Below are 14,226 nucleotides of genomic sequence, written 5' to 3'. Positions count from 1 at the left end.
TTGGAATGGACTGCCCATGGAAGTCGTGGAGTCACCATCCCTAGAAGTGTTTTTAAGGTAAGACTGGATGTGGCACTTAGTGCCATAGTCCAGCTGACAAGATGGTGTTACTTCATACGTTGGACAGGATGATCTCAAAGGTCTTTTCCAACCTAGCCGGCTCTGTGATTCCAGCAGCGGAATGGAGCATGTGGATGCCGCCGCTGGAGCAGGGAAGCACTGGCACACAGGAGAAGCAGAGCCAGCCGCGCTGGCCCAGCTCCGGGGCAGTCGAGCGCTTCGGGCGGGGGGCACAGGGGAGGAGAGGAACCACCGCTGAGTTACACCGACTGACCCGGAACGCGGCGGGGCGGCGCGGCTGCCAACGGGACCAATTGGGGGTTCCAGCGCCGGCCTTCCGGCCTGACTGAATGACAAACTCGGACGCGGTCCTCCGCGGCGGCGGAGGGCACGTACGGCTGCCCGGGGAAAAGCGGGGCAGTGCACGGGGCGACGGATGCGGGGCAGGCCGGGGAGAGTCTCCACCCGCCGAGAGCCGCGGGTGCAGCTCAGCTCAGCCCGGCCCGGACCCGCCCCGCCTCGCCAGGACGGCTCGGAAGGCATGCTGGGGCTTGTAGTCCCGCCCGACGCCGTCCCGCCTCCGGCGGCAAAACTACAACTGAGCGAAACTACAACTCCCGGCGGGTGGAGAGGCGTGTCTTGAGCGCCGTGTCCGAGCCTGCACGGGGCGGGGGCCGATCCCGCTAGGTCGGGCCGCACGGGCGGGGCTTCTCCGTGTCCACCGTTCGCTGGCGGGACTCGCCCGCCCTCGGCCCGGCAGTGGGAGCGGGGCAGGACGCAGCTGCCGCCCGAGGCTGGCGGCGCACACCGCTCGCGGCTCAGCGGAGCGTGGGTCGGGAACGGCTCGGCTGAGCGGGAGGCGGCGGCAGTGGGAGCGGGGCTCCAGCGCGGACACCCGCTGCCCGGCTCGCTGCCCTGCGCTTCCAGCCCGGCCGGCGGGCGGCTGCCTGCGCGGGGTGGCGATGGAGAAGAGTTAGTGCAGTCACCGCGCTCCAGTTGCTGGGGAGAGGGCCGGGCCGGGCCGGCTGGTGCGAGGGACCTGCTGCCCTGTCGCCGACAAGCGGCTGAGTGACCGACCGGCCGGGAGCGGCGGAGGGTGCGCGCCTGTGTGGTCCCGTCCCCCGCCGGCTCCTCCCGCGGACGGGCGGGCGGACGGGCGGGCGGCCGGCCGGCGCTGCGGTGGTTACCGCCTCCCCCTGAAAATGAAGAGGTGGTGGCAGCTGCTGCTTCGGGGTCTGGCTGCCGGGGGGAAACCTGGATAAAGGCTCGTAAAGAAGGGTGAAGAGAAAGTCGCCGCTTTCCGGTTCGCGAAGGGGGAAGCCGGGCGTTTTTTCTCACCTTGCTGCGGGGCCGGAGCGCAGCGAAGCCGGGGACGCCGGCGGGGAGCCGCTCCCGTGCGCCGGGGGAGGGGGCGGGATGCGGGGGGGGGCCCGGCACCGCCGCGGGCCGTGGGCGAGAGCCTGCGGCGGGGCGGGGTGCGAGCGGCGGCGCTGAGCCGGGCGGCGAGGATGGTGCGGGGAGGGAGAAGTGCTGGCAGAGATCTAGCGGCGGAGAAGCCTCCGTGTCCCCTGCCTCCCACCCTCCCTGCCGCGGGGCCGAGGCGCTGGGCGGCATGAGGCGGCGGCGGGGACCTGTTGTGTAGGGGAGGCGCGGGCAGGGAGGATGAGGAGGACCCGCTCCCGAAGCGCTGGTGTCTGTCGGCGAGCGGCCGTGCCCCGGGCTGCCGCGGGCTCGGGAGAATCCCCCGCTGTGGAGCGGTGACCGGGCAGCGCTGCGCCCCTCGGTCTGCGCGGAGCGGCGGCCGCTTCCCGCTGGACTGCGGCTTCGGCAAGAGGAGAGCTTCAAGTGTTCTTCGGAAGCTGGAGTTGCAGCCTGGTTCCTTACTTGCCTTTATTTCTTTTTTCTTTTTTTCTTTTTTTTTTTCCCCCTCCCCTCCCCCCTTAATGATTTGTTTCGCGTGTCTCTCGAGGGAACGTCTTAGGAATGGTCATTTTTAGCAGTGGAATCTGCTGCGCAAAGGAGGATTATAACAAATCTCTATGAATGATAGACTCGATTGCTAAACCTTGCCTTGACCAACCTTCTGACCCTCGGAGAAAACTCTCAGGGTGTGCGTGGGAAGGAAAAAACCTTCCCATTTGAAAATAAACTTGATGTAAAAAGACTGATTTTTTTTTTTTTTTGAGAGCCTAACTGATTTATCATTACTTTTTTTTTCTTTTTGTCCTGTTTTGTGATAAGTTGTTTTTAAAAGGATTGTCCTACGTGGCTGTTTTGTAACTGGTGGAGGAAGGAAGGATCCCTCTCAAGCGTTTCTGATATGACAGCTTTGGTTTCTGAAGAGTTAAGTGGTGTTTGCATGATACACCTATTGCTAATCTGGTAGCAGACTTTTCATCGTTTTATTTGCTTTTTTTTATTAACCGGGGCTGGTGGAGAGGGCTCTCTTGGTCCGAAGAATATTTGCACATATATATTTGTATATATTTTTGGTGGGGTTCTCCCCACATTTTATTCTTTCTTGATGACTCCTGGAGGTGGTAGTGGGCCCGTGAAAGACTGTGAATACAGTCAGATCAGCACACACAGCTCTTCGTCTCCCATGGAGTCTCCCCATAAGAAAAAGAAATCAGTTCCCAAGAGAAAATGGGAGGTTTTTCCTGGAAGAAACAAATTCTTCTGCAATGGGAGGATCATGATGGCTCGACAGACTGGAGTCTTCTACCTGACTCTTGTTCTCATCTTGGTCACCAGTGGACTCTTCTTTGCATTTGAGTAAGTGATTTTAAAGTCTTCATGTATCCCTCGTCCTCCTCTAGGTATTTATTTTCTGGCTGAAAGCAACACTAACGTTTTTATTTAGGAGAATGCCACCAATATTGATTTATATAATTGAAAATACCATCTGATAAGATGCTGAGGGGTGCACAATACAGTTTGGGTTATCATACTCTGTGGAAAACTAATGAGCATTAAAATTGCAGTTGCTTTTATACCACAGGTTTCCAGCACTTGCTGGCGTTGAAAGAGGAGTGTAAAACAAAACAGCAGGTTTGGGATGACCAGGAAATTGAGGCTCCTCATCTGTCAGTTGCTCTGAGAATCAAAACTGGCACATGCAAAAGTACTGACCCTTTGTCACAGAACTGAATGCAAGAAAAGCAGTATTTTTCATAAGTTTATTAATTGAGCATGATTTTTTTTTTCTCTTGACATCATCTTAAAAGCTTGTAAACAAGAATTTGAAGTGAGGAGAAAAAAAAGAGCTGAAGAATTTTGCATGTACCTAGCTTTCCACCACTAGGTAACAGCATTACTTTCTCTTTGTGATAACTTGTATGGGAGTTTAGTCTTAGTTGAAGCTACATTTGCTTTGGAGGTTTTGACTGTATTTTTTTTAGGTAAGCTTCTGGCGTCCTTCTGGGGCCTTTTTCTCTGTAGCTCTGGAGTCCTTTCCATCTGTATAAAGTGAACGCACAGTGACAGCAAATCAAATATACTGATTTTTGCTCTTATGTTGTAGTAGTTAAATTAACTACACGTGGCACTGAAGAATTAGGCACTTGATGTGAGCAGTATTGTGTAACTTTTATTTACTTACTTATATTTAGGAACCAAGTACAAAGAAGTTCACACTGCTAAAATACTTCCCATAAGAATAATTGAGTTATCATAAAGGGTTAGTAGTGCTCCTTTACCTGCTTTAAATTATTGTGGTTTGACTTGTGGCAGTAAACTATCTTCAAATTACTTTTTTTCTGCAATAAGAACTATTATTTATAACTAAGCTTCAATGCTGCCTCCAGAAATTGTTTTGCTAAGCAGTACAGTTGAAAACCAAAGGTCATTTGTTACTTGGTGTCTTCAAGCCAGAAGATAAGGATATTAACAAACTCTAAATTGTACCTGTTAAATGCAGATCATCTCAACAATTGTGGTAGCAGTAAAGAAGGTAAAAATGCTCAGGAGGTAACCAGTGGCTAAATGTATATGTGAGCTCAGTAGATGAATTGTCATTAGTGGGCTCCAGGTTATTTTAGGGGGATTTATTAAATGTAAATTCTCCTGCAGACATTATGAAGCAGCTTAAGTATCATTTGAGTAGTTGAAATAACACAGACAATGATGGTATCCACACTGCAAGTGTGTTTACCTTCCTGGTTTTAAATGGGTATTAAAGGTGTAACCTTTAATAGTGTGATAGTATTGCATTAGGACTGGGTGCTGCTCTCTGCTCTTTGCCATGATTGAGCTTTTGGAAAGCTTTTCTATCTGGGCTTCTTCTGTCTGTGTGCAGTCTCATCACCTTCAGCACCAGAACATTGAAAGTATAATGTTTTATAATCAGGATTGTAAAACTGATTTATTAAGCCACCGTTTGCAATTTATTTATATGTTTTGACACTTTGATCTTTCAGAGATAAATTTTCTTTGCAGCTGCATGATTCAGAACTTCTAAAACAGGATGAGCTGCTAGCTGTTCATCACCTTCTGATTTCATCACTACTGTGAGCTACATGCTCTACCAGAGTTGAATTCTGCAACTTCCATCGAGTATTTGAGAATATTTGCAGTGTAATCGTCCATGATTGACAAGATTTTTAGTCAAGGATTTTCATATATACTTGGTGCTTACTCTTGCTGGCAGACTTGAAGCAGGGAGGAATCTTGGGCTTTATATAATAGAACTATATAAATTCTCTGTGTACTGGTCTTGAGTCACTCTTGTATCACTTGCACTTCTAAGGAAAATAAAGTAGAAGGTGACAATGGTATTTCATTTTTATAAGATAGGTAGATTTTGGTCTTTATAAAGCCCTTGCATTGAAAAATTATTACTCATCCTCTGAAGGCTAATTAAAACCCCAATCTAAAGACTGTGAGAATGGTGTTCAGTATGTCTGTGATAGTTAGACCGCAGAGGATGTTAGAAAGAGGGGAGTCTCTTACTGAAGAGTGTTACTTTCAAGCAGTTTCTACTTTTGTCTCTTCATAGTAGTGTGTATTGATCAGTGATAACGTCCTGAGTGTTAAGTGTCACTGCCATTATTGGCTGATTTGATTATGGTGTTCCTCATTAACCAGCCATTTATTGAATATGACAGAAATGTCTTTCAATCCTTCATGTACCTGTGGAGCAAATGGTTTGTAAATGAACATGTGCCCTGTGTGCCCTAAAACATAAGGTCAGACTGCCATTGAAGAGGAAGGCGACCTGTATTTTCTTGGAAATGTTTGTTCTTTATTTGCTACAGTGAAAATAAATTATTTTGTTCCCTTTGGTTTTGGAAACCTGAGAATGGGTACTCATGGTTCAGGTAATTCCCCGGTTATAGGCTGGGAAGGGGAGAAGTAGGAAAGATTACTTTGACAGCTAATTCTTTGGAAAGCATCATGCTAACATAAACATGCTGACGTGTCCTTTATACTTTGGCTTTGTTTGTTCCTTCAGCGTGATTTCCCTCCCTTCTATTTTACTCTTGACATCCATACATCCAGAGCTGTATCTCATGTGCTTTGCAATACTCTTCAGGGAAGAAATACATTTCTCAGAGTCAGCAAATCCTGTGTCTCCAAAAGCAAATGTATGTCACACATCTTGACCTGTATAGCTTTTGCCATTGAGTCATGCCTTTGTAATCTTTCTTTCTTTATATTTATGCTTTTGTGCTTTTTTCCTGCCTACTTTTTCCAGCTCCTGCTTTCAGCTGGTTTTATTCCCTTCTCTCTGTTGACTTTTATCTCTCATATACTCAAAGTGCATCACCACTTCTTTCTTTTATCATTTCACTGTTCTTTTTCATTTTCAAAGAGATAAGCCAGAATTTGCTTAAAAGAAAAACAACAAGCCCTGAGTTTTCAAGCAGGTAAAATATTTATAAGTCCTGCTTCCCTCCCTTTCCAAAGGAAGACATTGCAAATAACAAGCAGTTTTATTTCTGTAACTTGTTTATTAAATGTAATGGGAATGATTGCAAGCACGTACGGGTCCTAAGAGGGATGCTGTGCTGAGCTGTTCTAAAAAACTATGCCTATTTTAAATTGTTCAAGATGAGACACCACAAATTACTGAATTTGTCTTGGAAATTTGGGTATATTACATTACCTTGAAACTTTTTTCTAACCCTAACCTTGAGTTATTTAGCTGTTTCTTCTTTTTCCTTGTAAATTTGGCTTTGTGTTGCATTTTGGTTTTTTCCTTTGCCTTGCACCAGTACACAGAGATGTGTATTTTTCCAAACTACTTAGCACTCATTTATCAAGGTAGCTGCATTTAAAGCTTAGAAAACAAATTACCTCTCCACAGAGCAAGGATAGCATCTGTAACTGAAGGGCAGATCTGTTGCTGTGTGTAGCCAGTTGAACCGTTGTATTTACATGTGTCTAAAGTTCTTTATTTGTGCCATAGAGGCAGAACTAACATACTTCATGCTTGCTGCATTAAGCTAGGTATACATTTTCAAAAGAAATAAGAGCCTTTTATGCTCATGGTCATTTAGGGTCCTGTTTCTCTAGGTTACAGGAAGGCAAAATGGGGCCTGAGTGACACATGCAGCAGAGCAGGATTTGTGAAATAAATGTATTGTCATTGATTGGCAAACCTCATGTGGATGCACAAGATCACGAGTTCCAGAGAGGTGGCTGATGACCTCAGCTATGTTGCTACTGTGAGTTGCCTCTGGGTGCCCCTTTTCCTCTTGGGCCTTGCTGGGCAGGTGGCAGGAGGGAACATGTCTGCACCTGAGCTGCTTCAGCTCAGGCAGGCAAATTAAACTTCCCTTAAAACGTGGGTTTAAGGAGAGATGCCGACTGAACTGAATTGACTTTGGCAGAGTCATGTTTTCTTCTGTCAACTTATTTGCAGGGTGAGTGGCTCTGGAAGAAGGTTGAAACAGATGGTAGGATGCTGGAAGGGCTGAAGCAGTGCAGCTTTTTTCTCTGTAAATGTGAATCAGAGCTCTCTCACTTCTGATACCATTTGACGCACTGATTCAGCAAGCTGGAGGGTTTTTTAGTTTGTTTGTTTTGAGCTAACTAGCCCTTGATTTTTTAAATTTATTTTTTTTTAGTGAGCATTTGTGTAATTGCATTTTCTTGCAAAGGATGTATGCTGGAAAATTGTTTAAACTGAGGCTGTTTATGTGCATACGTGTGTACAGACCATTGATTTTGGTGCTCTCGCAGTTGCTGGCAACCTGCTCCATGCCTCCCACTTTGAAAACCGGTGTGACTGGAGGACGTTCATGAGTCACACTTTCTGATGCCATGTGTGGTTGTTCAATATTGAACTTCCATGGTGGAGTGGTGTAACTTGCTGCTCACTGCAACAAACCTCTGTGTGTAAACACTGATGTCAGTAAGCTGAGCATTTTCACTGTGGTATCAACAACCCTTCTCATCTTATGGCAGGTGTTTTCTGCTCTTGCAAGAGGTGATCTCTTAGCATGACATTGTATGCCAAGTAGATGGAATGTTCCTATGATAACCCCCTTATCTTCGTTCCTCTGCTCTTAAGACAAGTAAATTACTTGTGCCTCCTGATGACCCTGTCCTTAAACTATAAGTTCTTAGAAGAAAGTGGTACCAATGTGACTTCAACTGTTAGAGGCTACTCTAAACTTATAGGGCATTTCTCGTTGAAGACGTCAAAATGTATTTTAAAGCAAAAAATCATAGTATATAAACTAAAATTATTATTCAACAAGAGAACTGCATCCTTTTCTACATGGAAGGCAGTCACTGCCTAGTTGTGCATGGTGACATAAGTGAGTACAGTGTTGAGTAGGTGTCCTTTTCTCTCAGTTTTACTTTGCTGGGATTTTTTTTTTAAAAACCTGTCATTAAAATTAAATCAGAGGAATAGTTCTGTTCCTTATTTTGTCATATTATGCGTCTCTGATAACTTAGTGAAAACAACCTGGAATAGAGTAAGTCTCATCTTTAGGGTTTACGCTTTGTATTGAGCGAATGATTTCTAAGGGACTGTATGCATTCCAAGCAGAGTGTTTATTGTTTGCTCTTAATTGCCCTGAAAATGTTAACTGTCAGAATCAAATATCTCCCATCTACTAAGTATATCTCATACTATTTGCTTGATGAGGAACTTCTGTTTACAAAAGAAGAATCTCCTAAGTTTCTCAGTGATCGGAGCAAGTGTGTCTGCTGAAGTTTCTCCCTGGCCAAAAGGGAGTAGTTTTGTACTACCATATCTCAAAAGTAGTGCATCACTGAGCAGGTATGTCAGTATAAACTTGTAAACCTGCTTTGAATGAATTGTATGATAAAATTCCTAGGCAGAATTATTTCAGTTTAACTAATGGCATTTGATATTAGATTATGCACTCTGTTTCTCAAGGCCAGGTCTGTTTACATGGAAATGGACAATGAGTAAGTGCTTCATTTTTCACAGTAAAATTCTGTGAGGATAACGGAAGGATAACCTCTCATGTTTTTAAAAGTTGTGTCTTTACTTCCCCTGAAACTGCAGAAACTTTTAATGGTTTTGTAACTCTAACCCACTTTACAAAACAGCTTTTTTTTGTTCCTTTATGAGGGTGTTTGGTTTGTTGGTTTTTGGTGCTTTTGTTTTGGTTTTGGCTGGGGATTTTTTTTTTTCATTCAGCTTAGTTGATGGCCTTTATCTCCTGTTTCATGTAGAAGTTTTGAACACTTTTAAAATTTTTTCTACTTCTATTTCCATCTTTTCTTTGTGGAGGTGCAGGGAAATAAAAATAGGGACTAAAGTGGTATAATGGAATGTTGGCTTCTTAGATACTATATCATTTGGGGACCTTGTGTGGCTTTGAAGTGTGAACATTAATGGTCAGCTTTGTCACCCAAAGCCTTGGGAAATTCAGTCACTGCTGGCTGGTGGGTGATTTCTAGGCTCACAATAAGTCTTGTAGATAGGTATAAATCCTTACCTGGAATATTTTATATTCATTCCAGAGAAGGGGGAAAAGGTAATTTTAATAGTTTAGTTCTTCTTTTATAAATACATACATACATACATATATATATATGTATGTATGTATGTATGTATATGTATACATTTATATACACACACACATGTATATATGTATGTATATACATGTGTGTGTATATATATATATATTTTCAAATATTTACAAATGCTGATGGCCAATACTTCTCTACATCTTGAATCTCCAGAATATGACTTGTAATCTTGTGACAGTTGTTTGATACAATCTGTATTAATTTATCACTGAAAGGTTTGAGGTTTCTATTATTAATATGTGCCTGTTACGCCTGTTTTATTTTGTCCTTCCCTGAGTAGTTGCTGTTGTCCCTGTGTGTTAAAGGTATAAAATGTATCTTTTGGAGACTAGTGTAGTCATGTTAAATGAATTTACACAATTGAAATCTCTATCTTTTCATCTTGGAAGACTGGTATTGTCATGTGGGTATCTGGAAGTCATCTCATATCAACTCTGCAGAAATCTTTTTGTATTTTTAAAGGAAAGATGGTTTTTTTCAGGTGTTTCTTCAAGCTGGTTTCTCAGGAATCATGTTAAATATTTAGGTTCATGTAAAGTATTCTTTAATTTCATGTTGAAAATTGGGATAATTATGCAAAAAATACCTTTGTTGCTATATGATTAATTTGTCATAGCTATCATGTTGCATTATTATTTTGTAAATGGCATTTCATACAAAACTAAATATTTCAGTGAATCTGGATGACCAAGAAATTTTTTTCTCAGTGTGGGCAGGAGGAGGGATGGCAAAATACTGTATTAAAAATATCTGGGTTTTTTTGTAGATTTTAACACCTATGTTTTACTTTTTAAGTAGTTAAAAGCCCCAGCAAACTAAAGTTTCTAATGGAAATGGTCTCTCCATTCTAGTGCAGCATTGAACTGTGGACTGTAGCACTCAAACACGAACTAATTAATGAGAAAGTGAGAATTGCTGCAGAAGAGGAGAAATCTGAGAATATTTTTAACTTTCTAAGCTACATGCTTCTTTCAAAATGCCCAGTCAAAAAGCTCTATAACACTAGCTTAAAATACTGGAACATTTTGAAAAATTGCTTAAAAAGTTGAACAACTTTATCTAGGAAATTTTTCTTATTCTGATAGGTTATTCTTGAAAGTGAGCCTGTAGTAGCTGATCATCACTTCAGCTACTAGTAAAAGTTTGCACATAGCAGTGCAGTTCATCTTTCACGTGGCAAAGCTGATGGAGAAAGGGGGGAAAATCCCCTGAAGTCAGCTGGAACTACCAAAAGTTTGTTAAACTTCATATAGTTGCAGCTCATTTGTATTTCAGAACTTGATACAAAACTGTAAAGTGGATAAATTTTTTACAAAGCAAAGAGACAAACTGAGAAACCAAGAAGAAGCTTGTATGTAACAGCCCCAAATAAAATTCTGTTTACTTTTCTCATGTTGCAGAAGTACTAAATCATACTAACATAAAACATACTTATGGAAGGATGCTGAAGTTGTTTGGAATTTTCAATTTAAGGCAACACACGCCCTGTCCCTTACTGTGTGCTTTCTGTTTGTATTTGAGCTCCTGCTCATACTGCAGTGAATAGGCAAAGGGGCTTTCTGCAGTGTGCATCAGTGGAGCTCTTACCCAAATGGATCCTAGAACTTCAACTACTAAGTTGACAGTGTGCTCTAGTGATTATATATGATTATATATGATGATACAATTCTGTGTATGATCACTTCCATTTCATCAGTGTCCATAGGGTTTATTCACATTATTGTGGGATGGTGCCTAATGAGGTCTTACATAATGAGCTTGGCTAATGAGATCACAGCTGGTTTTATGTTTTTTCCACCCCTGCTGCACCCTGAAGTTGCTTACTGCAGTAAATACTGGCAGTGTGCATTTGTTGTAGTAAATATGCAGTCAGTTCAACTGCTTCTAAAAATTTTTGTCTTTATTTAAAAAAAAATTATGAAACAAATAAAAAAGAATACTGAAAATCAAGTTGAAAACTGAAAAACTGAACTCATAAGCTGATGAACATAAAATCTGAAGTGAATTTTGTAGTTTAAGTGCAAGATAATGTTTTTACACTGTCTGCAATGAATGAATCTATAAAATTAGTTTGAAGGCTTTAGTATATATTTCTTGTACATATGATCAATAGATATCAGCTCTTAAGAGCAAGAAACAGATATATTAGAGTTTATTAGTATTTTAACATAAAGACTTGGCATAATACTACAAATTATGAAAGTAGATTAAAAATGTGGTCAGGTATTGGAAGCCTCCTCTTCCCACCACCTTGCAAAAGAAGTACCAATACAAAATTTCTCTGATTTTGATAAATTTTGTATCCCCTCTTTTTTGGACTGTGTATCACTGTCTGCATATCAGGAGCTTGAGTCCTGCTCTTGCATGTCCATTGCACTGGTGAGGTACCCCACTGGTTAGGAGTGCCATGATTCTGGGCACAGAAGCAAGTGTAAGATCAGCCTGTGCTTAAATTTTGCTGGCATGCTTGTTTGTGCACATGGGGTGGGTTCTCATGGCACATCTATGCATGTTCCTTAGTAAACACTTTTATTAGAAAAAGGGTTTTCTGGTGTTCAGTCAGTATATGGAAGAGTTAAAATTGCTGATTTGGTACTGTGTAGAGCAGTTAAAAGTACCAGGAAGAAAGTAAAAGCCAGAATAGCTGTGGCTTGTCTCTCATTAGCACTGTAACTCATTAATAAACTTGTTTCTTCTGAGTGTGGTTTCCTTAGAGCTGAAGCTCATAATGCATCTATATGAGGAAAAAGTACAGTTTTTAAGATACTTTTATTATTTAACATCATTTGAACTCTTTCCAGGGCTGAGAGGCACAGGGTGTGGGAACAGCAAGTAAACTCTGTCATTAGTCAGGGTGCATGGGTTCATGAAGTGTGCTGCATGGGGTGATACCAAAGATTGGAGTGCACAGTTAAAAGAGGATATTCACTTCTGATTTGCTTCAGTGCATTCGTTTGGAGAAGAGAAAGCTTGTGGGGGAATCCTATTAAATAAGTACCTGACTGGGGAGAGGGAATGGAAAAAAAGAGCCTCGGACCCTTCTCAGTTGTATTCAATGACAAGACACAAAATAAATTACCTTTAAAACAGAAGAAAGAAGGGTGGGGTTTCTTTCTTATTTCTTTTTTTTTTTTTTTTATTGGTCTCGTTTGCTTGCCTGTTTTGTTTTTATTTGTAGGGTTTTTTTTTTCTGTTGTGAGGATGATTTGGCATGGGCATAGGTTGCCCAGTGAGACTGTGGACACTGAAAACCAGCCAGATACAGACCTGAGCAGTCTCCTCTAGCTGACCCTGCTTTGATCTGGAAAAGTTAAACCGAGTTTTCAGAGTTTCCATCCTACCTCAACTGCTCTGTGTTATCTGTGAAAATCAGAGAACTTACCATAACACAGCAAAGCAAGATGTTTCTCATCTAGCAAGATAATTTTAATCTTGTTTTGATGACTCATTTATCACCTGCATACTTAAAGAGAACTTCAGTTTTATCTAGTTGTAAAATATGAACCTAAAGTCTCAGTCTAACGAAAGTGAAAGTCATAGCTGTTCTTTTTGACCCTTCTCTTTTCTGTCATTTGAATGTGGCTTTCTCAGTTCAAAGTGCATTTTCTAACAGTTTTTGGAGGTTCTTTTCCTGTTTTTTTTCTGCTGTTCCTCATCCAGCTTTGCCCCCTACTATTCGTGTGGCTTTTGCTGAATTATAGTTAGTATTTTCTTTTCTTATAAATAACAGCATTAAATTTTAATGAATTTCATACAGAAGAATGTCTCTGTATACAGTTGTTCCAGCAGTGTTATATGTTTATCAGGTTATATTAGTCTTGCTTTTGTAAACTTTTCTCTCCTTCCATCAGTATTCCTAGACACTTGTTCACTTTTAATAGGCTAAGATCCCTGTTGCTGTAGGAGTGTGAAGGCAGTAAAGTTGAAAGACTTAATTTTTCCCTTTCCATAGCCAGAAAAAATGAGCGTATGTTGTTTTGGGTTTTTTTTCCTGTAATCTGCATTGTTTGCTTATATAATTTTGCAGATATGTGAAATTATGGGGTCTCTCTCCTAGTGCTTGAGCCAGGTCAAAGAGTCCTCCAGACCCTGCAGGTTCAGCTTCCTCCTTGAGTCTGCTACTTGACAAGATCACCTTCTGTACCTTAAATGATAGTGTGTTCCAGCTTCTAAACTCCTAGATATGACTGAAATGGCTTGTCTGAAAAGCTGCTAAAGCTGGATTAGTTATCTTTGGGGAATGGAAACACCCTAGATATGTCAGATTAGTCCAAGCTCCCTTTAAAGGGTGATTTCCTTAAAAAAATTAAATGGGTAAATAATTCCAGCAAGGCAGGTGTCCAGTTCTGGATTAAAAGCTGGAAATTAAATAATAAGAGAAGAAAGCTTAAATGATACAGAGTGTATTTTATTGAAGCAAAATATATATATATATGAATCTCTGTGTCCCATAGCAGCTATCAGAATTAAGTTTCTCCAAGGATGGTGAAAGTCAAGGGGGACATCTTCCCATACCACATATCCAAAGCACTCATTTTTTACAGTGAACTTCATGTCTGTAGACCTGCCTGCTTTGTTTGAGCAGCCAGAAGTTGACATTCTGCTCAAGAATTCAAACAAAACTTGAGAGTATTTTATAGGAGCATCCCAGTTTCCTTGCTGTTTATGAGTCTCCATTGCAGGAGGATAAATCTGATGGTTGTAGAGTGCTGAAAAGGATGGACCCACCTCTTCCCTTCTCCAGGCCTCAGATGTCACTTCTTTTGTCTTGCTCTGCTATTTTCCCCACCCAATGGTGAGCCACTTCAGGGAGTTCCCTTCCTGCACAAAGACTGTCCTTCCCTTCTGCCCACACAAAGAAAAACTTTCTGCTGCTTTAGATCACTGAGCTGAATCTCTAAAAATTCAGAAAAAGTATTATTACTAGTGGGAGGCAGGAGGTTGTCAGATCATGTCCACTGTGATTTGGAACTGTATCCCAACTTTAGGAAACTTGTTAATTAGTCTTGGCCCTTTGGCATCTGTGAGGGTGAGAACAGAACATCTTAGTTGCTTAATGAAAATCTACAGAGTTTGGACTTTTTAACCATACTTTATTTCTGAAGTAACTGGGTTGTAGTTTGTAGAACTTGAATTGCAGCATCTTTC

The 14,226-nt window shown here is 41.9% G+C and overlaps 1 protein-coding gene across 5 annotated transcripts in view; it reads left to right on the top strand.

The window, feature by feature from the left end:
- Window positions 1–912: 912 nt before the first annotated feature.
- Window positions 913–14,226, top strand: part of ZDHHC14 (zinc finger DHHC-type palmitoyltransferase 14) — a 94,590-nt gene continuing 81,276 nt past the window's right edge. For 4 of the 5 annotated variants that reach the window (XM_059468208.1, XM_059468206.1, XM_059468207.1 and 1 more), the window contains exon 1: window positions 1,543–2,835. In XM_059468208.1, the coding sequence (XP_059324191.1) occupies window positions 2,585–2,835 (251 nt within the window). In that variant the 5' untranslated portion in view covers window positions 1,543–2,584. Of the gene's footprint in view, window positions 1,364–1,542; window positions 2,836–14,226 lie in introns of those variants that run through there. The other variant, XM_059468205.1, reaches the window with a different exon arrangement.

The sequence above is a fragment of the Ammospiza nelsoni genome, chromosome 3, assembly GCF_027579445.1.
Source record: "Ammospiza nelsoni isolate bAmmNel1 chromosome 3, bAmmNel1.pri, whole genome shotgun sequence".
Taxonomy (NCBI): domain Eukaryota; kingdom Metazoa; phylum Chordata; class Aves; order Passeriformes; family Passerellidae; genus Ammospiza; species Ammospiza nelsoni.
Note: the sequence above shows the minus strand (reverse complement) of the source record. Positions and strands in the feature narration are given on the sequence as shown.